We start from the raw sequence: 26,673 nt of genomic DNA, 5'->3' as shown, positions 1-26,673 counted from the left end.
CTCAAGGATGCTATTATACTTAGTTATTTGGCACCAATACAAGTAAATATAATAACCATAAACAAATACCTTTATATACATAAGAAATATGATACAATGATTTCATACAACAATCATCAAATGATTGGCTCTAGGGCTCTAACTAACATGAAGGGGGCAAAAAATCAAAAAGGGAGAGTCCTGACCTTTTTCTCCTCAAGCGGACAAGACCATTGGTTCAGAGAACGTCATAACAAAAGTAGAAGAAGAGCTATCACTATAAGTAGGCAGTTTGATAGAAGAAGAGGAAGCAAGGGTAGGATATAGAGTAGAAAGGGGAAGATCAGAAGAAGGAGGGGTAACATCGATAAGAGGAGTATCGGCAGAGAGGGAGACAATTCTTTACTTAGGGGAAGGGGAAAAAGTCAGTTTGCGTCATTTCTTAGTGGGAGCTTCTTCAGGGGATTTCTCCAAACCCATTGGAGAAGTGAGCTCGATGATCAGAGGAAGGCTGGTGAAAGTTCCCTTTGGAGTTGCCGCATAGGAACTGGAAGCAACCCCTGTGGAGACAGGAACTTCCATTGGAGAAGGCTCTCCCAATTCTGCACAAAGTTCCTTCTCCTTGGCGCGGATTGCCTCCTCTTCCAAACATAGCTTCTCATTAACAGCGGCCTCAAACAGAGCCTCCACTACATAAAACAAAAAGTATTTTAATTAGTAAAAAAGGATTATAGTAGATAAATTATGAATTACCAAGAGAGCCGCGAAGCTCTATCTTAACAGGGCTCAAACCAAAAAGATAGAGAAGGTCATAGCGTATCCATTATGGATAAATAGGCGACAACTTGATAATCTCTCTAAGTAGTAAAAGAAGAATGTCGATGTAGTTCTTTTACATCTAGAAGGGTAGGAAGAGAGGGTTGCCAGGAAGAAGACCAAAGGACGGGAGCAAGCAATTTCACAAAAAAGAAACACAATTTCCTGCCCTTAATAGAAGAAGGCATTTCTTCAAAAAAGGTTATATTGGGCCTGGATTGAAACAAGAAGACACCAGGGTCCGACCTCTTAGGGTATGAAAACATGAAGAAATTTTGAGGAGTTGGGGGAATGTCGAAAAGACGAAACAGCATGTATAAACCACATAGATAGTGAAATACATTAGGAGTGAATTGTTGTAAGGGAATATTAAAGTATCTGCTTATTTCTATAAGAAAAGGGGGAATGGGAAAACGTAGGCCAACTATTAGTTGATCTTTGAAGAAAGTAACATAACCCTCGGGAGGAAGATGAGGGCGAGATCAGGACTTCAGGAGTAGGAATTGCAATGTTATATTCTTTAGAAATCTCATATTCTAAGTGAATTGAAGTCCTATCAATCTTATGAAAGGCAAAAGGTGTTTAAGCATACCAAGCGGTAAAAGATTCTTCAGCCATAGAACAATGCAAGAGTACAAAAGAGACAACTTACTGAAGCCTTAAAAAAGGATGAACGGAAAGAGGAAACTAGGAAAGAAGAAGGGTCGGCAGAGGTTGAAGAACGACAAGCAACAGCACCGGTAAAGAGCCGAGGGAGAAGAAGAGAAAGGTAAGAAGATAAAGGGTTTTAGGGTTTTTTCAAGAATATTAGTGATAATGGCAACCGTTGGATATGAAAAACCCTTACAAATGGAGTCGTTGATCTACTAAGGGAAGAGTGCGATAGGACGTTACTGAGAAAGCACGTGAAACATTACATCAGAAAGAAGAAATAGGTGACACGTGTCAGGAATCCATAAAGTGGCATTTATGATAGACATAATAGATTAAACATGTGCAAAATATCATCGCAGTATCGTGCGCCTCCAACATTCTCTTTCCATTGAAGAACCAATCAACAACGAGGAAATGTTGAAAAAGATGTTCGATTTCCTAGGCGTAATAAAGAGGAGAATGAGGAGAAAATATGAATAACTTAGGGCGGGGGCTAGATCAAAATATTCTGATCAAACGCAGTCCTGACCGATTTTTGTAGGCAGAGTGAAGTCGAAAAACCTAATTAACCTCATACTCACTCAAGACTATACATAAAATCCTTTGTTCAATTACTTATAGAATAGTTGACCACCTATTTTTAGACATCCTCCTTAAACCCTATGGGTATATTTGAGACAGTATGGACTCAAGTTGAACCCGGGTAAATGTTTGTTTGGAGCAAAAGGTGAAAAGTTCCTGGGTTATATGGTGTCCGAGCGGGGAATAGAAGCCAACCCGAGCAAAGTCAGAGCGCTTCAGAACATGGAGCCACCACGCAATATGAGGGAAGCTCAAAGACTCACCGGTCGGATCACCGCCTTGTCTAGATTCATTTCAAGGTCGGTCGATCGTAGCTTCCATTTCTTCAAAATACTACGGAAGGCTAACAAATTTCAATGGGATGAAGAATGCGATAAAGCCTTCCAGGAATTGAAAGATTACTTTTCCACCCTTCCCATGTTGGCTAAGCCTGTAGTTGGAGAAACCCTATGGGTATATTTGTCAGCTAATGAAAATGCTGTAGGTTCTGTGTTAATTGGACAGGAAGGGAAAGAGCAACAACCTGTATATTTCTCTAGTCATTTATTAAAAGGAGCCGAGTGTAGATATACTACACTCGAAAAGTTGTCCTATGCATTAGTGTTAACTGCCCAGAGGTTGCATCCATATTTTTAGCACATGCAATTATTGTATCGACTAACAGTACTCTCAGGCGGGTTTTACTTAATCCAGAGGCATCTGGTCGGTTGATTAAATAGAAAACGAACTTAGTGAGTATGATATACAGTACCAACCCCGCTCGGCCATCAAAGCACAATCTCTAGAAGATTTCATCATAGAAGTTTAGGGTCCTAAAGAAGAAAGTACTTGGGAAGTATATATGGATGGATCTTCAACCAGACAAGGTAGTGAAATTGGTATTCTCCTCATATCTCCAAGGGAAGATAAGCTTCAACTTTCTGTCAGGCTGAATTATAGGGCCACTAATAATGAAGCAGAATATAAAGCATTGACAGCAGGGTTATAGGTCGCTCGGCATGTGGGAGCATCCCGGATTTATATTTATTCTGACTCTCAGTTAGCAGCCCAACAATTATCAGGTAACTTCGAAATCAACAATGATAGACTCAGGTTATATGCTGAGGCATTTGATAAATTGAAAGCTCAGTTTCAAGAAGTAAATATACAAAAAATTCCTCGATCTGAGAATCAAGTAGCAGATGAATTAGCTAAATTGGCCTCTGCTATAACGCCATGGAGCTTGGATCGGCCAGTTGAGCAGACGTTATTAGTATCTTGTATTGAAAGACAGGTTGAAATAGAGATACAAGGTGATTAGAGAGCACAAATCATATTATATTTGCAGCAGGGCATTCTTCCGATTGATGCAGAACAAGCAAGAATATTCAAGAAGAGAGTTTCTCAATACACTATGATAGGGGAACAGTAATATAAAAGGGCTTTCTCAAGACCTTTGCTTAAATATATTAGAACAAAAGATATACAATTAATCTTGCAAGAGGTCCATCAGGGCTCATGTGATAGTCATATAGGAGGAAGATCCTTAGCCCGCAGAATTTTACTAGCAGGATATTTCTGGCCTACTTTACATGAAGATGCTACCAAATTTGTAAGAACTTGCATTTTTTGTCAGAAACATCAGAATATTCCACATCATCTTACACAATTATTAAGAACCTCTATAGTTTCCTACCCCTTTGATCAATGGGGCATGGATATAGTTGGTCCATTTCCTATGGCAACGGCACAGAGAAGATTTTTATTAGTAGTAGTAGACTATTTCTCTAAATGGGTAGAAGCAGAACCACTTGCTCGGATTACTAAAGATGCGGTTATTAAATTCTTGTGGAAAAATATTGTTTGCAGATTCAGTATACCCCATAAATTAGTCTCTGATAATAGAAGGTATTTTCAAGGAGACAGAATCTTAGATTGGTGTAAAAGCTACGTAATTACTCAAACATTCACCTCTGTAGCGTATCCACAGAGTAACGGTCAAGCAGAAGTAACCAACAGAGAGATTATAAAAGGTCTAAAAACCAAACTGGATCATGTAGGAGGCGGCTGGGTAGATGAATTGCCCAGTGTTCTTTGGGCATATCGTACTACACCTCGAGAAGCTACAGGGATTACTCCCTTCCAACTGGTTTATAGAGGAGAAGCTATAATTCCTATCGAGGTGGGAGTAGAATCCGACAGAAGATAACTATATGACGATGACAATGCAGGTAGACGACTAATGGAGCTAGATCTGATAGAAGAAATTCGAGACAAAGCTACAACTCGTCTTATATCATACTGACAACGAATGAGATAAAATTATAACAGAAGAGTCATCCCAGGATTCTTTCAACTGGGGGATCTAGTATGGAAGCGTACCAAGCCCACTAGGGATGTTAACAAATTAGCACCACAATGGGAAGGACCCTACAAGGTGGTAGAAAAACTGGCATCAGGTTCATATTATCTCCAAGACACAGAAGGAAGAATTCACGGGCGCCCATGGAGTGCAAATCATTTACAGCCCTACCAAACTTAACAAGATTATATCGCTCGAGAAATATAGATATCCCTGAACGAGCGAATTAATGCCTCCTCAGTATATTCCAATCATCCAATCACGTGAAGCTTAGCATGTCCAAAAGAACAAATCAAGTTTACTTTAAGCAATTCCCCTCCATTCGGTTCTGCAAAAAGATAACAAGCATGCTTGCAATTTATGTACTTCATTTAATTTGGTAAATACAATGCAGGCCAAGTATCACCCCAAAAATAAACACGGTTTAAATAGCATGGTGATTACCGGGCAAACATTTTTATTATGCTCAAGCGGCCGTCAATTGGGAGCTTTAAGGAATGATCAATCAGGTTTCCTTAAGAAATCTCGAAGACGATAAACCATCACAAGGTTAGTGAAAGCACTTTTAGTTCCACTCAAATCATAGTCGATCAGGAAATCTCTTGGAGTAACCCAGATGGGCCTTCTCGAGAGGAACTGGAGATTTTAAACTATCAAAAACATAGTCGATCGGAAAATCTCTTGGAGTAACCCGGACGGGCCTTCTTGAGAGGAACCGGAGACTTTAAATTATCAAAAACATAGTCGATTGGGAAATCTCTTGAATAAATCCAGATGGGTCTTCTTGAGAGGAATCGAAGACTTTAAACTAGCATAAACATAGTCGATCGGAAAATCTCTTGAAGCAACCTGAACAGGCCTTCTCGAGAGGAACCGGAGACTTTAAACTATCAAAAACATAGTCGATCGAGAAATCTCTTGAAAAAACCCGGATGGGTCTTCCTGAGAGGAACTGGAGACTTTAAACCAGCATAAATCATAGTCGATCGAAAAATATCTTGGAGTAACCCGGACGGGCCTTCTCGAGAGGAACCGGAGACTTTAAACTATCAAAAACATAGTCGATCGGGAAATCTCTTGTATAAACCCGGACGGGTCTTCTCGAGAGGAACCGGAGACTTTAAACTAGTATAAATATAGTCGATCGGAAAATCTCTTGAAGTAACCCAGACGGGCCTTCTTGAGAGGAACCGGAGAATTTAAACTATCAAAACATAGTCGATCGAGAAATCTCTTGAAAAAAACCCGGACGGGTCTTCCTGAGAGGAACCGAAGACTTTAAACCAATATAAATCATAGTCGATTGGAAAATCTCTTGGAGTAACCCAGACGGGCCTTCTCGAGAGGAACCGAAGACTTTAAACTATCAAAAACATAGTCGATCGGGAAATCTCTTGAATAAACCCGGACGGGTCTTCTTGAGAGGAACCGGAGATTTTAAACTAGCATAAACACAATCGATCGGGAAATCTCTTGAATAAACCCGGACGGGTCTTCTTGAGAGGAATCGGAGATTGTAAACCAGCATAAATCATAGTCGATCGGGAAATCTCTTGAATAAACCCGGACGGGTCTTCTTGAGAGGAACCGGAGACTTTAAACTATCAAAAACATAGTCCATCGGGAAATCTCTTGAATAAACCCGGACGGGTCTTCTTGAGAGGAGCCGGAGACTTTAAACTAGCATAAACACAGTCGATTGGGAAATCTCTTGGAGTAACCCGGACGGGCCTTCTTGAGAGGAACCGGAGACTTTAAACTATCAAAAATATAGTCGATCGGAAAATCTCTTGAAGTAACCCGGACGGGCTTTCTCGAGAGGAACCGGAGACTTTAAACTATCAAAAACATAGTCGATCAAAAAATCTTTTGGAGTAATCCGAACGGGCCTTCTCGAGAGGAACCAGAGACTTTAAACTATCAAAAAAATAGTCGATCGGGAAATCTCTTGAATAAACCCGGACGGGTCTTCTTGAGAGGAACCAGAGACTTTAAACTAGCATAAAAATAGTCGATCGGAAAATCTCTTGGAGTAACCCGAACGGGCCTTCTCGAGAGGAACCGGAGACTTTAAACTATCAAAAACATAGTCGATCGGAAAATCTCTTGAATAAACCTGGACGGGTCTTCTTGAGAGGAACCGGAGACTTTAAACTAGCATAAACATAATCGATCGGAAAATCTCTTAGAGTAACCCGGACGGGCCTTCTCGAGAGGAACCGGAGACTTTAAACTATCAAAAACATAGTCAATCGGGAAATCTCTTGAATAAACCCAGACAGGTCTTCTTGAGATGAACCGGAAACTTTAAACTAGCATAAACATAGTCGATCGAGAAATCTCTTGAAGTAACCTGGGCGGGCCTTCCTGGGAGGAACCGAAGACTTTAAACTATCATTAGCAAAGTCATGCAGGATTGAGTACCTGACTAAAATATGATAGAGCACAGGACTCTATCGACTCAAATTAATCGGGATTACACACTTGACCAGGTTGATGAAATTCTTCATATTAAATCGATCGGGATTACACGCCCGACCGAAAATTCAAAGGTTGATGAAATTCTTCATATTAAATCGTTCGAGATTATAGGCCTGACCTAGATTCAAAGTCATCTGGATTTCTTTACAAAGATCACTCGGTATTACACTCTCAACCAGGATTCAAAGTTCAGAGGGCATTCTTTATATATAATCCTTCAAGATTACATTCCCCATCAGAAGTCACAATTATATGAAGTTCTCTATTTAAAATCACTCGGGATTGTACGCTCAACCAAGAACACATAAATCCTATGGAGTTTTTCATATAAAGTTACACGCAATTACACGTCCCTCGAAAGCACTGAGGTCTTTCGAATTCTTTATATACAGACATGCCTGAATAGAGATCAAGGAGTTTATGGAAAAGCCTTATTGTTCAGAGCCATATGATCAATTAAGATACCACAACAGGAAAAGTTTTTGAGCAAGATAGTACTTATTCTCAAGAAGCAACAGCCAAATAATGAAGGTCGGAAAAACAGGTAAGTACAAATTTTTACAAATATTGCAAGTACTTAATTACAAGTCTTTTATGAATACATAATCATGCTTACTCAAAATTGCTTGTCAAGTTTTCGGACAATTCTTGATTAAGTTTGCGACGGTTTATGAATAGAGAGGGGGGTTCTCGAGATAGATAATCACCTTCCCTCAATTGCTGAATAACCCCTGTCACAATATGATTCAAAGTCCCTATCATACGACGGACATATTCATCGTTAAACTTTGGAGACCTCAGATAGGCTAAACACTTGTCCTCCCATCGGTCTTCCTCATGTTCCTTATAACTCTGAAATTTAGTTCGTAGTTTAGTATTTTGATCTTTGAGAGTGTCTCTTTCCAATTTAAGCTGTTCTAGTTCCTTTTGGAGTGAGGATATCTCTGCATCCTGAGTCTTTCTTTGTTCTTGCTCTTGTAGAAAGGCAAACTCTTTTGATGATAAATCTTGAGCCTGCTCAGAAAGAAAAATATTGTGAAGCCTCTCCACTTTTCCTAAGAGAATGTTTTTATGAGAAACATCTGAAATAGCTTTGTCCTTCAAAGCAGTTTCCACCTGAAGCCTAGAGTTTAACCAATCTACTTGTAACTCCAAGGTTTTCCTTTCAAGCTCTTTATTTTTCAATAATTGTTGTTGATGCTGCAATTCCTTTTTCATAGCCTCTATTTGTTGAGTCTGTAAAGCTATCTTCTCTTGCAATTGAGTAAGCTCAATGTGGGAAGGAGGAAGATTGGCTTTCAGTGCCTCTACTTGAGCTTTTAACTTGCTATTGTCCCTTTCCAGAGCAATGAGTAGCTGGTCTAGATGAAGACTTGAGGCAAGAAACTAAAATAATAATGCAGTTAGCGGGAAATAATAAGACGTTAACAATGTATAATGAAAAACACTTACGGCAACAGCTTAACGACTATGACTGTCAACGCGGTTTGAAATACTGGTGCCCCTTAACAGCTCTTGGCTATGTAGCCAAGACTCAGCCAAAGGGCCTTGTAGCTGTAGAGAACTGTAACTAGGAGGATCCGAAACTTGTCCCATTTAAGAGGGCAGACCCATAGCTTGTCTAAACAAAGGTGGGGGGGGCAGAAGGTGAAGAAGGTCGGGTGGAAGAAGAAGGAAGAGAAGGAGAGGGAGTGGTAGAAATGGGAACAACAGAGGAAGAGCTAGAGGGGATGGAAGATGGCAAAGCAATGAAAGTTGATTCAGTTGTTGAGGCATGGATGGCTGATGGTCCTGGACTCAGAGAAGATCTCCTGCAAGGTGTTCTTTTAGCTCGTGGTCCAGAAGTTAGAGGAGGTAAGGCCAAGGAGAGAGGTTGAGAGGATGCAGAAGTAGTAGTAGCCATCTGAGAAGCAGAAGTAGCTGAAACAGTAACAGAAGAGGAAGGAATAAGTAGACCTGGTCTCATCATATTAAGAGAAAGGTTGGAGACAATGTGAGTAGGGGCATTAGTTCTTTACCTCTCTAAAAAGAAATAGGTGAAGGAACAATGGGGATCTGCACAAAAGTACCAAAAGTGTCACGAAAGGGAACTTCCTCGGTAAGCCTGGGTTCCTTGTGTATGGCAAGAAAAGGTTGTTCTTCTTCCTCTTCCAAGGAAGCAATAGCTTCCGCTGCTTGCTCTTCCTTAGATAATAAACCCAGAGTAAAGGTAATAGGATTAGCTCGACGAGCCTATAGCAATTTTTCTCCAAGTTTATTCAAAAAAGACATGGTCATAGTTGTGTTCTTGTACATGAAAGTAGGTAGAAGAGCTTCAGCTGAAATATAAAAATTAGGCGTTATTATAGAAAATAATTAACAAATGGCTAATAAACATAGTCGAGAATGTCTGAATAAACCAAAAGAGACCTCCAAGGGGGTTTCGATGGAGCTTATTCCAAAGGGAAACATTAGACCCTCCACAATCAAGGCCGATAAATAAAATTTAGCCCCCTTTAACTTGGATAAGGCTGAAATTTAAAGATACCGATGTCTACTTGGCGGGGAATGAAGAAGTAGTGAAAAAGGCGAGGGGACAGAGGAAAATCTAGCAGTTTAGATACCCCAACAAAACCCACAAGGATAGAAAAAGATTGAGAATAAGCTGATTAAGAGGAATTTCAAAGTAGGTACTAACATCAACAAAAAAGGGATGAAGAGGAAATTGGAAACCTTGTAAAGCTTAATCCCAAAAGATAGATATACTTCCTAGAGGAGGAAGATGCGGACCACTCTGAGAGGTAGGGCGAACTATATAGGAATAAAAACCATAATTCATTTGTAACTCCACCTCTTTTGAATCGATAAGGTTAGAAGCGCACGAAAGAAACCACGCTGGGGAAGGAGTGGCCATGGCGGAATAATAGAAGGAAGATGACCAGAGGGAGAGGAAGAAGAAGGAATAGTCGGGGAGCAGAAGAGAGCGTCTTAAACCTTTGCTTTCCTTCTGTGCCCTATACCAAAAACCCTTAAAAAGATAGGGGAAAACTGGAAAAAGAAGAAACCCGAAGATCAATAATAATTTGTGAAAAACTTAGGTACAAAAAAAGAAGAGGATCAAATTCAAAAAAGAAGGCCGAACCCCAAGGAAAGGAAGGTAAACTTAGCAATCATCCTCAAAAAATGTGACAAGTTTTTCTCTCTCTGCACTTGATTCTTAAAGAATCAAAGAGGTATGAGGAAAATCGATCGGGTATAAGGTCGATCGGGTAACTTAAGACTATCTATCTGATTAAACAACAAACCCGGACGATCATACTAGATCGGACGAGATTTAGTTAAGTGCAAAGTGTCGGACGATATTTGCAGATATAATAGACCGGTCGAAATTGACTATATCATATTGAATGGTCATACTAGATCAAACGAGATTTAGTTAAGTATAAAGCGCCGGACGATATTTGCAGATATAATAGATCGGTCGAAATTGACTATATCATATTGGACAATTATACTAGATCAGATAGAGTCTAGTTAAGTATAAAGCACCAGATGATATTTGTAGACATAAGTGTAAGTCAATCGGTTATAATAGGCCAGTCGAAATTGATGGTATTATAGTGTATTGATTAATATATATATATATATATATATATATATATATACATAGTTAGTTAGTTAGTTAATGGTAATAGACCGGGCGATATTCAATATGTTAGGATAAAGTGAACAGGAAAAAGTCAGTTACCAGAAGGGGATAAATTCAGGAAGGAGGAAGTAAACCCCCATAAATGGAAAAGAACAAGTTTGATAGCAGAGGAAGAATAATTTTAAAACATGTAAATACGAAAGATAAAAGCATGAAATAAGCATGTAAACCAAAGGGTCAGACAAATTCATTAACACAAATAATTTTTAACAACAGATACGAAGAAGAAGTTTAACTTCACAAAAATAAACTAGTTTCTGATAAGAGTTGTCATGACCAGTAACAGTTAACCTTACTGATATGGGTTAGGTTTTATGGGTCCCCGATAAGGAAAGGAAAGGAAAGGAGGTAATCAAACCAAGAAGATAGGCCAATATCGGCCGGGATATACCTCGAAGGAGGTAGGCTAATATTGGCCGGGATATACCTCGAAGGAGGTAGGCTAATCTCGGTCGGGATATGCCCTAAAGGAGATAGGTTAATATCGTCCGGGATATACCTCGAAGGAGGTAGGCTAATATCGGCCGGGATATACCTCGAATGAGGTAGGCTAATCTCGGCCGAGATATGCCCTAAAGGAGATAGGCTAATATCGTCCGGGATATACCTCGAAGGAGGTAGGCTAATATCGGATGGGACATGCCTCAAAGGAGGTAGGCCAACATCGATCGAGACATACTCTTAGGAGAGAAGACCAATATTGATCGGGATACGCCTCCAAGGAGGTAGACCCACATCGATCAGCATATACCTCAAAGGAGGTAGGCTAATATCGGTCAGGACATGCCTCAAAGGAGGTAGGCCAATATCGATCGAGACATACTCTTAGAAGAGAAGGCTAATATCGTCCGGGATATACCTCGAAGGAGGTAGGCTAATATCGGTCGGGACATGCCTCAAAGGAGGTAGGCCAACATCGATCGAGACATACTCTTAGGAGAGAAGACCAATATCAGTCGGGATACGCCTCCAAGGAGGTAGACCCACATCGATCAGCATATACCTCAAAGGAGGTAGGCTAATATTGGCCGAGACATGCCTCAAAGGAGGTAGGCCAATATCGATCGAGACATACTCTTAGAAGAGAAGACCAATATCGGTCGGGATAGGCCTCCAAGGAGGTAGACCCACATCGATCAGCATATACCTCAAAGGAGGTAGGCTAATATCGGCCGGGACATGCCTCAAAGGAGGTAGGCCAATATCGATCGAGACATACTCTTAGAAGAGAAGGCTAATATCGTCCGGGATATACCTCGAAGGAGGTAGGCTAATATCGGCCGGGACATGCCTCAAAGGAGGTAGGCCAACATCAATCGAGACATACTCTTAGGAGAGAAGACCAATATTAGTCGGGATATGCCTCCAAGGAAGTAGACCCACATTGATCAGCATATACCTCAAAGGAGGTAGGCTAATATCGGCTGGGACATGCCTCAAAGGAGGTAGGCCAATATCGATCGAGACATACTCTTAGAAGAGAAGACCAATATCGGTCGGGATAGGCCTCCAAGGAGGTGGACCCACACCGATAAGCATATACCTCAAAGGAGGTAGGCTACTATCGGCCGGGACATGCCTGTGAGAAGAAAAGCCAATATCAGCAGGTTGACCAATACCTTGGAAAGATACTCAATAAAATATAATCTAATGTTACTTAGGATAATTAACATAGAAGGGCGCGGATAGAAGCCTCATGAAGAATAATAATCATTAACTACACCTAGTCATGATTTAACTTCAACCGATATAAGGAACGTTGAGCTATCCATGATATAATAGAAGCAGGAGGAGCGGGAAGAAACGATAGAAACACTTTAAACAGACTCATAAGATAGGTAAATATTTCCAATAAGATACTTAATTAAGATATCTACAATATGTGACTATATGAGAGGATATTATATATTTTGGCGGGAAATGTGTTTTTAGATTATTTTGCAGGTGCTAAACGATAAAAAAGGTACATCTGGGATACAAGAAAGATTCCTTAAAAGTCATTCACCACAAGTACGCAGCTGACGTCATCTCATAACAAACTCTAACAAACCGAGGTCCACTTCATGACTACGGAGGTTATATGAAGTGGTATAAAAAGGGGAATCCTCTCCGTTGGCTGGGTGAGTTCACATCATTGCGCACATCCATAACCCTAATTGCCAGCTACTGTTCATTTTCTTCTCCCTTCTTCCACATGGAGAGAGATCACTGACTTGAGCGTTAGAGGGTCTAGTCAGGGATTCCCACCCCGGTCTTAGGTCACTGACGATAGTGTTGGCTGGTCTCTTGTGTGCAGGAGGTCTCTTTCGTCATCAGATCTTCGTGCGAGGAAGGCATTCGGTGACTCTATTTTTCCCGATCCGCTTTGGGTTTCTCAGATCGGCATTCTCCAGACATTATTCTTTGCTAGCAGCATTACCCTTCACCAGCGGTGGGTTTCTTTTCACCGGATCTCCGTCTTGCCTAGCTTCTCAGATAGGATCAAATTTGGCGCCGTCTGCGGGAACTTAACCTGAATCTGAGACTACAAGATGGAAGAAGCCGAAAAATCAAACCTACTCACCATCAGTCAAGAGGATCTGGATTTCCTCATCAATTCTCATGTACAAAAAGCCTTACAACAACAACAATAACAACTTCAAGCTCACACTGGAGCTACTCTACCAACGGCCCATAACCCGGCGATTTCAACTACTGAACATCAAAAAGGAAAGGAACTGGAAGAGGAGGAACATGCGTATTTTCCTCCAGCTGCTGTTTCTCCGACAAGACGTCCGCGAGCCTTCCTTCGCACTCCCATGGAGCAGGGGGGTAGGAGGCCTGTGTTCCAAGAATCCTCTGGCGAGGCACCCGACAAAGAAAAGCGTAAGATCAAAACGATAACTAGCGATAGTTCACCAGAGAAAGTCATCTCCCCATTTTCTCAGAGTGTATTGGATGATCCGCTCCCTAAGCGGTATCAAAATCTTCAGATCGGTGAGTACACTGTTAGAGTGTATACTTAAAGCCTAGCTTTTGGTATAAATATTTATCTAGAAATAAGAATCACATTGGTCAAAAGTCTACATTTATGATAAATGTAGTTGCTCAATTAATTTATATTGTAGATAACATGGTGTGTGGTGTCACACACAGAAGATCATGTTATTGGTTCCTTATAAATTATAAACAGTAGCTCACGACCAAGATGGAAAGGAACAAACCATTGGAAGGTCGTAGTGTAATTAGGTATTAGTATATCTTAACTATATAATTACACTAGTACACTTAGAGTGTATTGAGTAGGACCATTTGAGGTCGTTCCTTTTATACTGACTTTATAAAGGAACAAAGACCTCAGTTATTATGGAAGTGTGTGCTCTTAATCCTAATATAATAACAAGCACATATATTTGATATTTATTTCTTTAATTTATCAATGGGTGAGATTTAGTTCGATGAATCAATAAGCCCGATAAGTTGGGAAATGATATCACTTATAGTGTGTGTTGTTGATTATAGAAGGAAACTGTGTCCTAGTAATCTAGGTTGAGAATGTCCCCAAGAGGAGCTCATCAGGATTGTCATGTTAAACCCTGCAGGTGGACTTAGTCCGACATGACGATGAAGTTGAGTGGTACTACTCTTGGAGCTAGATATTAATTAAGTGAGTTGTCAGTAACTTACTTAATTAGTGGACATTTGTTATCTTAAACACAGGGAGACTAACACACTCATAATAAGAAGGAGCCCAAAATGTAATTTGGGATTGGTGCGTAGTTCAATAATAGTTCTCTAGTGGAATGAATTATTATTGATAAAATTAAGTTGTGTGTTCAAGGCGAACACGGGATGCTTAATTTTATCGCGAGACCAAAACCAATTCCGCCTCTCGGTCCCTATCGTAGCCTCTAGTATATAGAGATTTATACCCACCGCATACCCACCTTCTTACCCATCCAATGGGGCCGGCCAAGCTAGCTTGGAACCCAAGCTAGGGCCGCCAAGACCAAGTGGATGAGTTAAGTTGGTGGCCGGCCAAAGCTTGGGTCCCAAGCTTAGGTGGCCGACCACTAGAATATTAAAAGGATTTTTATTAAAATTATTTCTCATGTGGATATCATGTTTTTAAAGAGAGTTTAAAATTAAAATTTCCTTTTATAGCTTTCTACAAAAGATTAAGAGAAGAGATTAATCTCTTTCCTTATTTGTAGTTTAAAAGGATGGTTTTAATTTTTGGTAAAAACTTTCCTTATTTGTAAATCATCTATATATTTAAAAGAGAGTTTAAAATTTGAAATCTTTCCTTATTTGTTGATTAAAGGAGGATTTTAAATTTTAAGAAAACTTTCCTTTTTAAACATATTCATGACTTAAAAGAAAGTTTAAAAATTAAATATTCTCTTTTATAAGTTTCTACAAGAGATTAAGAAAAGATTTGATATCTTTCCTTATTTGTAGATTAAAAGAGATTTTAATTTTTAGAGATAACTTTCTTTTTATTCACATGTTTAAAAGAAAGATTTTAATTTATTAAATTTCCTTTTTATAAACCAATCATGAAGGGATAAAAATTATTGAGAAATTTTTATAAAATTCCGGAAGCAAATAAGGAAGTTTTAATTGGTGTTTAAAATTTTATTTGCTTGGAGTTTTTTTTTTGTGGCCGGCCATTATAAAATTGAGAAAGGAAATTATTTTTAATTAAATAAATTTTCCTTTTCAATGGCAAAAGAATTAAGGAAGTTTTTATTAAAATTTCCTTATTTGCCAAGATCAAGGATTATAAAAGAGGGGTAGAGGAGGCTTCATTGCTAATGAATCTATTCTATTTTTCTCCCTCTTTTCTTCTTCTTATGTGGCCGGCCCTTTCTCCTTTCTTCTCTTTTGGTGGCCGAACCATACATCTCTTGGAACTCTTGTTGGTGGCCGGACCTAGGAAGGAGAAGAAGAAGAGGAGGAAGCCTCATCTTGAAGATCCCTTGGAGTATTGGTGGTGATCAAGTTCTTCTTCCTTGGAGGTGGTTCTTCTTGTGGCCGAACCTTGCTTGGAGAAGAAGAAGGTGCGTGGTGGTTCTCGTCTCGGAAGATCGTCGCCCACACGACGTCCGGGATAAGAAGAGGAATACGGTAGAAGATCAAGAGGTTTTTCTAAAAGGTATAACTAGTAATTTTTCTTTCCGCATCATACTAGTTATTTTTGGAAATAATACTAAATACAAGAGGCTTACGTTCTAGTGTTTCGAATATGGTTTTTCGAAGTTGTGTTCTTTTGTTTCTTTCTTTTCCTTGTGATTTGATTGTTCTCTTTGGTTAACCTAAAGTTATTTTAGGAAATTAAATATTAGCTTTCTATTAAAGGTTTTGTCTAGTCGGTGGTGGTTGCTCCCATATCCAAGAAGGCCATGTGCCTCGCCACGTCAGTACTGGGAACCTTTTATGGAAATTAATATTTAATGGAAATTAATATTTAATGGAATTAATAACTTAAGGAGACTTGGGTCAAACGTGTTAAGTTCCGCAGGAGATCCAAGTCAAAACCTAAAAGAACAAATAGATTAAGTTTTGGATCAAACGTGTAAAGTTCCGCAGGCGATCCAAAATTTAATTTAAAAGAACACATGGTAGCTAGGAAAAGGTTCAGACCTTTGTACAAAAATTTTGTACAGTGGAACCTATAGGTTTTCCGAGTAGCAACCAATAATTGGTATCAGAGCTAGGGTTTTGCCTCTGTGTATTTGGTATTTAGTCTAATTATGCACATGTCATACATAATTTAGGCAGGATAATAGTAGGATGTGCTAACTTTGTGGATGCAGGATCCAACTATTATGGCTTATAGTTATTATGTGTGTGATTGGACCCTTGGACATGTCAAGGGCATTTTATTGTGTGTGCATGATTGTATTATAAAATACAGCAGGAGCTGTATTTAGTTTTATTAGGATTTTATTTTTGATCTAGATACATGTACATTCCTTTTATGGAATATAGGATCAAAAATGTAAAATTCTATTTATGTCGTGGATCGAATCTTGCAAAGCGTGGAACCTTCTATGGACCAGAGGCGCAGCGGAACTAGGAGCAAGATGGATGCGACAGCTAGACCCGGAGGCAGTGGCCAAATATGGCAGCAGCTTGGGATGACAACACACGGAGGACAACTAGAGATAAAAGCCATAATAGTTGAAAATTAGATTTTCTATTTATTGCTTTTATATTGTGCTGTGTGTGCATGTTAGTATACATGACTAGTAGGCTAGCATAGTTAAAATTCCTCGTTTATAAATAACTAAGTGGGAGAGGGATTTTTAAATAAATCCCATGGTCTCCATTACTGGTTTGTAAGTGATGCAAACAAGCTTGCGCGTTGGCTCTGAGTGCCTTCCTCCATAACGGATGAGCTTGTTTGTGGATCACTAGAACAGACTTCCATTTTTGGATGACTATAGGAAGTTAATTAAGAGCGTGTGATCTTCCCCAACGGAAGGGGCATAATCTTATTAATGGACTTAGTGTCAAGTAATGGTATACACTTAGACATATCTAATAGTATCCTCCCCATCGGAGTCACTGCTATTATTTGTGTGAGCAAATAAAACCAACTATTAATTTGTCATAAAACTAGGTTGACAAGATAATAAAATTAAAGGGTTAAAACCCCTCTTACAAATGATTGATTTTGTATACGTCCACACTAACGTGGCATACAAAATTAACGGTGTTTGAGATAATTTTATTTGTCATAAAGTTACGTTGACAAGATAGTTAATGGGTGAAAACCCTCCTCTTACAAATGTTGATTTTGTATACGTCCACACTAACGTGGCATGCAAAATGCACGGTGTTTTGAGGTGTTGGTAAATTTAAATAGTATTGTTAGAGGAATCAATATTATTTTAAATTTAGAGTCTTGACCAAATATTTGATTAAAAGATAGACCAACTATTTTATTCGTCATAAAGTAAGGATGACGAGATAATAAAATTAAATGATAAAATTTCCTCTTTGAATTTGTATACGTCCACACTAACGTGGCATACAAAATTCATGGGGATTTTTAAGGTGTTGGTCTTAACCAAATATTTTTGTGATTCTTAGGATAATGGTCAATCCCTAGCTGATATACTTAGTGGTCCCAATTATAATTGATTGGAAATAGGATTTGGACATTAAGGTAGACTGTCCTTTTAGAACTAAGAACAATATAGGTGTATTTTATTCATTAGTTGAAACATGTTTAGTGGAGTTATCTACCGGTACCTGGTATGTGAGCCACTGATTCATTGCAGGGTTCCAGGAAACCCGACAACTAAATGAAAATAAAAAACACCGTTCACATGGGCACTACTGCAAAAGTAGAAGCTATTGCAGTGGGAGAGGTTTATTCTCTAATGAGAATAAAATTTGGATTATTAGTAATTGTCTTTACGTACTAAGTTTAGGAAGAACCTGATTTCAGTTTCCAAACTATTATAGAATAGATATTGTGTCTATTTTGATAACAAAGCTGTTATCAAGAAAAATAGACAAGTTATCGATTCTGGTATGTTGGTTGACAATTTATAATCCAATAACTCCCACGATGTAATAAATGGAAATTATAACACATCTTCTAACTTTAAGAGGAAGCAACCTTCGGAGATGAACCAATTATATCTTTGGCATCTAAGGCTAGGTTATATTAACTTGAGTAGGATTCATTGGTAGCTGATGAACTTTTGGGTTCATTAGTAGTGGAAATCTTTCCAACCTGCGAGTCTTACTTGGAAGGAAAAATAACCAAGAAGCTTTTAAGTCTAAGGGGTATGGAGCCAAAGATATGTTGGAATTGGTTCATTCTGATTTATGTGATCCTATGACTATCCAGGCAAGAGGTAGTATCGAATATTTCATCTATTTTATAGATAACTATTCAAGATACAAATACATTTACTTAATGTGCCGCAAGACTAAGTACTTTGATTAGTTCAAAGTGTACAAGGCTGATGCGGAGAAACGTCAAAGTAAAAGTATTAAGACACTACGGTGAGATCGTAGTGGCAAGTACCACTTGGGAGAATTTAGGAGTCACTTATCAAAAGTAGGGATTCAATCCCAACTAACTACACCTGGTACACCCCTACAGAATGGTGTAGAAAAAGGAAGGTATAAGGCTCTTATGGAATAATTAGATCGATGATGAGTTATTACCAAATTTGTTTTAAGGATATACACTAGAAACAGAAGTGAACATAATACCTTCTAAAGTCAGAACTCTCTACTCCCATAGAATTGCAGAATGGGCATAAGCCTAGTATATTCGGATTTGGGTGGTCTAGCATATGAGAGACACTGATAAGTTGGGCAGGAGTTCACTTGTTTGTGAGTTATCCTAGAGAAACAAAAGTAGGTTTATAGTCTTAAAAATCAGAAGGTCATTATCAATGACCGATTTTTAGAAAATGACTATGTGCCCATAAGAAAATTTGTTCTTAAGGAAATAATAGAAGACATGTCTAATCTAGTACCAACTGTACAAGATGAGATACCACAAGGAAACTGCAACACGTATCACAAATGATACACAATTGCAGAAAGTGCCTTGTCGTAGTGGGAGGGTTGATAAGCAACCTAAAAGGATTCATGTTTTGGGAGAGTTTTTTGACTTAATCTCTGGAGGACATGAACCTGATCTCCGGACATATGACGAAGCACTCCAAGATAAAAATGCAACATCTTGGCAAAGAGTAATGAATAACAGAATTAGAATATATATATTCTAATAAAATCTGGAAGCTTGTAGAAACACCAAATGGTGTAAAAGCCTTTGGGTGTAAAAAGGTCTATAATAGGAAAAGAGGGATAGACAGGAAAGTAGAAACTTTCAAAAGCAAGGCTTGATGAAAAAGGAAACTTTTCACTGGTAGCCATGTTTAAGTCTATCCAGATTCTTTTATCTATTTGGTAAGTGGATGTCAAGACAGCATTCCTTAATGGAAGTCTTGAAGATAGCATCCACATAAAGCAAACCAGAAGGGTTCATTACAAAGGGCTAAGAGCATCTTGTGTGAAAGCTCAATCAGTCTATGGACTGAGGCAAAGCTTCAAGGTCTTGGAACATCCAGTTTATCAAAGTAATCCAGACCTTTGGATTTATTGAGTAAACGGATAAGTCTTGTGTATACAAATGGTGTGATGGAAACGTGGTGGTGATTCTTGCACTATACGTAGATAACAATTTTGGTAGTTGGAAACAATATCAAAATGTTGTCAGAAGTAAGGGTATGGTTGTCCAAATAATTCAATATAAAGGACTTGGGAGAATATATATATTTTTGTGATCAAAGTAATAAGGGATCGCAAGAAAAATATATATATAGATATATCCCAAGTTTAATACATCGAAAAAATCCTTGCTCATTTTTAGCATGCAAGACTCCTAGAAAGGTTTCTTACCTTTTAAGCATGGAGTGTCTTTATCTAAAGGGATGTCTTCGATGACATCAAAGGAGATTGAGGACATGTAGGCAGTTCTTTATGCTTCGGCAGTTAGACAACCTAATGTATGCTATGCACGAGATCAGAAATCTATTTTGCCAAGGGCATAGTTAGTACATATCAAAGTAACCCTAGACAAGGACATTGGACTGCAATAAAGCATATAAGTACCTTAGAGGCACTAGAGATTATATGCTAGTTTACAAGGCAGTTATTTTGGTCCCTATGGGTTGCATGGATTTTGACTTCCAATCGGACAGGGACAATATTAAGTCAACCTCGGGGTTTTGTGTTTACTTTAGGAGGTAAAGTCATAACTATGGAAGAGTGATAGGCATAGGTGTTTATCTGGACTCCACCATAGAAGCTTAGTATATGGCAAGCCTCTAAGGTAGCCATAAAAGCTGAATGACTCAATAACCTCAAGATAGATTTAGATATGATTTCTGGTTTGTCCAAAGATTATTACAATTTGTTGTAATAATGTTGGTGCAGTAACAAACTCGAAGAAACCATAAGTCTATGAGGCAAGTAAACACAATAGAGCGCAAGTACCACCCAATACGAGAAATCGTATAAACGAGGAGAAGTTGTTGCCGCCTAGATTGCATCAGATGATAACCTAAGGTCCTTAAGGCAAGAGCTTTTGAGAGGCATGGGAATCAGATGTATGGCAGCAGATATGGCAGCTTAGTCTTTTAGTATAAGTGGGAGATTGTTAGAGTGTATACTTAAAGCCTAGCTTTTGGTATAAATATTTATCTAGAAATAAGAATCACATTGGTCAAAAGTCTACATTTATGATAAATGTAGTTGCTCAATTAATTTATATTGTAGATAACATGGTGTGTGGTGTCACACACAGAAGATCATGTTATTGGTTCCTTATAAATTATAAACAGTAGCTCACGACCAAGATGGAAAGGAACAAACCATTGGAAGGTCGTAGTGTAATTAGGTATTAGTATATCTTAACTATATAATTACACTAGTACACTTAGAGTGTATTGAGTAGGACCATTTGAGGTCGTTCCTTTTATACTGACTTTATAAAGGAACAAAGACCTCAGTTATTATGGAAGTGTGCTCTTAATCCTAATATAATAACAAGCACATATATTTGATATTTATTTCTTTAATTTATCAATGGGTGAGATTTAGTTCGATGAATCAATAAGCCCGATAAGTTGGGAAATGATATCACTTATAGTGTGTGTTGTTGATTATAGAAGGAAACTGTGTCCTAGTAATCTAGGTTGATAATGTCCCCAAGATGAGCTCATAAAGATTGTCATGTTAAACCCTGCAGGTGGACTTAGTCCGACATGACGATGAAGTTGAGTGGTACTACTCTTGGAGCTAGATATTAATTAAGTGAGTTGTCAGTAACTTACTTAATTAGTGGGCATTTGTTATCTTAAACACAGGGAGACTAACACACTCATAATAAGAAGGAGCCCAAAATGTAATTTGGGATTGGTGCGGTAGTTCAATAATAGTTCTCTAGTGGAATGAATTATTATTGATAAAATTAAGTTGTGTGTTCGGGGCGAACACGGGATGCTTAATTTTATCGGGAGACCAAAACCAATTCCTCCTCTCGGTCCCTATCGTAGCCTCTAGTATATAGAGATTTATACCCACCGCATACCCACCTTCTTACCCATCCAATGGGGCCGGCCAAGCTAGCTTGGAACCCAAGCTAGGGCCGGCCAAGACCAAGTGGATGAGTTAAGTTGGTGGCCGGCCAAAGCTTGGGTCCCAAGCTGAGGTGGCTGGCCACTAGAATATTAAAAGGATTTTTATTAAAATTATTTCTCATGTGGATATCATGTTTTTAAAGAGAGTTTAAAATTAAAATTTCCTTTTATAGCTTTCTACAAAAGATTAAGAGAAGAGATTAATCTCTTTCCTTATTTGTAGTTTAAAAGGATGGTTTTAATTTTTGTAAAAACTTTCCTTATTTGTAAATCATCTATATATTTAAAGAGAGTTTAAAATTTGAAATCTTTCCTTATTTGTTGATTAAAGGAGGATTTTAAATTTTAAGAAAACTTTCCTTTTAAACATATTCATGACTTAAAAGAAAGTTTAAAATTAAATATTCTCTTTTATAAGTTTCTACAAGAGATTAAGAAAAGATTTGATATCTTTCCTTATTTGTAGATTAAAAGAGATTTTAATTTTTAGAGATAACTTTCTTTTATTCACATGTTTAAAAGAAAGATTTTAATTTATTAAATTTCCTTTTTATAAACCAATCATGAAGGGATAAAAATTATTGAGAAATTTTTATAAAATTCCGGAAGCAAATAAGGAAGTTTTAATTGGTGTTTAAAATTTTATTTGCTTGGAGTTTTTTTTTTTTGGCCGGCCATTATAAAATTGAGAAAGGAAATTATTTTTAATTAAATAAATTTTCCTTTTCAATGGCAAAAGAATTAAGGAAGTTTTTATTAAAATTTCCTTATTTGCCAAGATCAAGGATTATAAAAGAGGGGGTAGAGGAGGCTTCATTGCTAATGAATCTATTCTATTTTTCTCTCCCTCTTTTCTTCTTCTTGTGGCCGGCCCTAGCCTTTCTCCTTTCTTCTCTTTTGGTGGCCGAACCATACATCTCTTGGAACTCTTGTTGGTGGCCGGACCTAGGAAGGAGAAGAAGAAGAGGAGGAAGCCTCATCTTGAAGATCCCTTAGAGTATTGGTGGTGATCAAGTTCTTCTTCCTTGGAGGTGGTTCTTCTTGTGGCCGAACCTTGCTTGGAGAAGAAGAAGGTGCGTGGTGGTTCTCGTCTCGGAAGATCGTCGCCCACACGACGTCCGGGATAAGAAGAGGAATACGGTAGAAGATCAAGAGGTTTTTCTAAAAGGTATAACTAGTAATTTTTCTTTCCGCATCATACTAGTTATTTTTGGAAATAATACTAAATACAAGAGGCTTACGTTCTAGTGTTTCGAATATGGTTTTTCGAAGTTGTGTTCTTTTGTTTCTTTCTTTTCCTTGTGATTTGATTGTTCTCTTTGGTTAACCTAAAGTTATTTTAGGAAATTAAATATTAGCTTTATATTAAAGGTTTTGTCTAGTCGGTGGTGGTTGCTCCCATATCCAAGAAGGCCATGTGCCTCGCCACGTCAGTACTGGGAACCTTTTATGGAAATTAATATTTAATGGAATTAATAACTTAAGGAGACTTGGGTCAAACGTGTTAAGTTCCGCAGGAGATCCAAGTCAAAACCTAAAAGAACAAATAGATTAAGTTTTGGATCAAACGTGTAAAGTTCCGCAGGCGATCCAAAATTTAATTTAAAAGAACACATGGTAGCTAGGAAAAGGTTCAGACCTTTGTACAAAAATTTTGTACAGTGGAACCTATAGGTTTTCCGAGTAGCAACCAACATACACTGGAACAACAGATCCAGAAGATTATCTGTTAAAATTTGAGAACGTAGCATTATTACAATAATTCTCTGACGAGGTGAAGTGTCGGATGTTTCTTACTACCCTCGGAGGAGCCGCACAGCACTGGTTCAAGAGATTGCCAGAGAAGTCTATTCATAAATTTAAAGACTTCAAGAAAGTTTTTCTACACCATTTTTCCAGCAACAAGAGATATCATAAGACTCCTTGGAGTCTATTCTCAATTAAGCAAGCATCCAAAGAGTCCATCTGAGCATACATCAAAAGGTTCAATCAGGTAGCTATTGATATACCTAATGCTACCACTGAAATATTAGTAAGCGCTTTCTCTCAAGGTTTAAATGATAACGGTTTCTTTAAAGATTAAGTAAGAAATCCTCCTGCTAATTTTGATTCATTAATTGAGCGTGCTACCGAATTCATTAATGTGGAAGAAGCTCAAGCTGCTCGTAGGAAGGAGGGTGTTACCTCTTCTCCTATCCAGGTTAAGGAGAAAGCTCCGGCCACTGTTCCTCCACCAAGAGGGCCTAGGGCAACTCATCCACCTCACCGTCAACCAGAATATCATCTACAAGCTGTACAACATGCGGAGATAGAGCCAGAGGCACCAAGAAGATGGTGCACTTACCATAAAACCAGCAGTCATCATACTGAGGACTGTTTTGTTTTAAGAAATAAACGAGCTAATAGGGAACGATATCAGAGGCAAAACTATTATCTGCAGCAGTACCCCAGGCAATAGAGCCCACTCAAATTAGAATATCGTCCGGTCGAGCCTCGGCAGGATGCACTGCCAGTCCCGGCAGGTACAAGCCAAGTGTCAGAAAAAGCACCTTCTGAAACTGTGATGACCAGGCAGGAAGAAAACAGGAGTAATGCCGCTCGGGACAATATTAATATGATTGCGGGTGGGTCCACTGATGGGGATTCTAATAGAGCCAGGAAAGCACATGCTCGAAGACTGGAAATTCATGCCGTAGGATGTAGCATGGAGCGAGCGGCCGGTCCCGAAATAAGTTTTGGGCCTAGAGATCTTGAGGGGGTGGAAATACCCCATGACGATGCCCTAATTATCAAAGTCGTGATAGCCAACTACACCATTTCTCGTACCTTCATAGACACGGGCAGTTCTATTAATATTATATTCAAGAAGGCTTTCGATCAACTACAAATTGATCCGAGTGAACTTCAGCAGATGGTCACACCTCTATATGGATTCACAGGCAATGAAGTTCAACCGATGGGTCAAATAAAGTTGGTCATATCTTTAGGAGAGGAGCCTCTGATGAGAACAAGGAGATCTTAATTCATGGTAGTAGACGCTCCATCCTCTTATAATGTGATATTGGGTCGACCTGCCTTGAATGAGTTTAGGGCCGTCGTTTCTACTTTTTGTCAGAAAATTAAATTTCCTGTGGATGACCAAATTGGGGAGGTGCGAGGTGATCAGAAGACAGCCCGAAAATGTTATGTAGAGATAGTTCGGGCTAAAGCTACACTGCTCGAAAGATTCAAAGAATGGAAGTTAATGTCATTCAAGAAAAGCAGTCTGTTTTGGTTTATGAAGAAAAGGAAGAAGTTCAGATCCAGACCGGTCAACCTAAAGCTACTACATATATTGCGGCTAACCTTGATCCCACTTTGAAAGCCGAACTAGTACAGTGCTTGAGAAAGAATAATGATGTATTTGCTTGGACGCCCAAAGAAGTCTCGGGCGTTTCTCCTACAATCATGGAGTATGCCTTACATGTCTTACCAGATGCTTGCCCGGTCATGCAAAGAAAGAGGAATTTTAGCGCGGAACATAACCAAATCATCAAAGAAGAAAAAACTAAACTCATGGAGGCTGGTTATATCAGGGAGGTACAATTCCCTAGCTGGCTAGCTAATGTGGTGTTAGTCTCTAAGCCGGGAAACAAATGGCGGGTGTGCATTGATTTCCGGGATCTCAACAAGGCTTGCCCAAAAGATTATTATCCATTACCCAAAATCGATCAATTGGTGGACTCCACTGCTGGATGCGAATACATCTCTATGTTAGACGCTTATGAAGGCTATCATCAGGTTCCCTTAGCTAAAGAAGACCAAGAAAAGGTTAGTTTTATAACATCTAAAGGTACTTATTGTTATAATGTTATGCCCTTCGGACTAAAAAATGCAGGAGCAACTTATCAAAGGCTTATGAATAAAGTCTTCCAGAAGCAGATTGGTAGAAATATGGAAGTATATGTTGATGATATCTTAATTAAATCTCTTCAAGCTGCTGATCTGTGCAGGGATGTAGAGCAGACCTGCAAGACATTGAGGCAATATGCTCTCAAGTTAAATCCGAGCAAATGTTTATTCGGCGCGAAAGGAGGAAAATTCCTGGGATATATGGTGTCCGAACGGGGGATAGAAGCCAACCCGAGCAAGGTCAAGGCACTTTAGAACATGGAACCGCCGCGTAACATGAGAGAAGCTCAAAGATTGACCGGCCGGATTACAGCCTTGTCTAGGTTTATTTCCAGGTCGGCCGATCGTAGTTTTCATTTCTTTAAAATACTCAGAAAAGCCAATAAATTTTAGTGGAATGAGGAATGTGATAAGACTTTCCAAGAATTGAAAGATTATTTGTCTATTCTCCCTGTATTAGCTAAGCCTATAGTAGGAGAGACTCTTTGGGTATATTTGTCGGCTAATGAAAACGCTGTAGGCTCTGTATTAGTCAGACAAGAAGGAAAAGAGCAACAACCTGTATATTTTTCTAACCATTTATTAAAAGGAGCTGAGTGTAGATATACTACACTAGAAAAGTTGGCTTATGCACTAGTCTTGACCGCTCGAAGGCTGCGCCCATATTTCTTAGCGCATGAAATTATTGTATTAACCAACAGTACTCTTGGACGGGTGTTACTCAACCCAGAGGCATCAGGTCGGTTGATCAAATGGACAACTGAACTTGGAGAATATGACATCCAATATCAACCTCGATCAGCCATCAAAGCACAAGTTCTGGCAGACTTCATTATAGAAGTTCAAGGCCCTGAGGAAGAAAACATTTGGAAAGTTTATGTAGATGGCTCCTCCACTAGACAAGGTAGTGGAATTGGCGTTCTTCTTATATCTCCAAGGTAAGACAGACTTCAACTCTCTATCAGATTGAATTATAGAGCTACTAACAATGAAGCAGAATATGAACCCCTGATAGCAGGATTGTAGGCCGCTCGGCATATAGGGCAGCTCGAGTTCTCATCTATTCGGATTCTCAGTTAGCA

At 38.8% G+C, this 26,673-nt stretch overlaps 1 protein-coding gene across 1 annotated transcript in view; it reads right to left on the bottom strand.

Moving 5' to 3' along the window:
- Positions 1 to 414: 414 nt before the first annotated feature.
- LOC122026842 (dynactin subunit 1-like) overlaps positions 415 to 26,673 on the bottom strand; it is a 37,328-nt gene continuing 11,069 nt past the window's right edge. Inside the window, exons 4-7 of the mRNA XM_042585549.1 lie at positions 8,923 to 9,085; positions 8,565 to 8,809; positions 7,561 to 8,239; positions 415 to 668 (exon numbers count right to left, since the gene is read on the bottom strand). Coding sequence (XP_042441483.1) covers positions 415 to 668; positions 7,561 to 8,239; positions 8,565 to 8,809; positions 8,923 to 9,085 — 1,341 coding nt within the window. The remainder of the gene's footprint in view (positions 669 to 7,560; positions 8,240 to 8,564; positions 8,810 to 8,922; positions 9,086 to 26,673) is intronic.

Source organism: Zingiber officinale, chromosome 10A, assembly GCF_018446385.1.
Source record: "Zingiber officinale cultivar Zhangliang chromosome 10A, Zo_v1.1, whole genome shotgun sequence".
Lineage (NCBI taxonomy): Eukaryota > Viridiplantae > Streptophyta > Magnoliopsida > Zingiberales > Zingiberaceae > Zingiber > Zingiber officinale.
The sequence above is the reverse complement of the archived record's forward strand: the minus strand, read 5'-3'. Positions and strand labels throughout refer to the sequence as shown.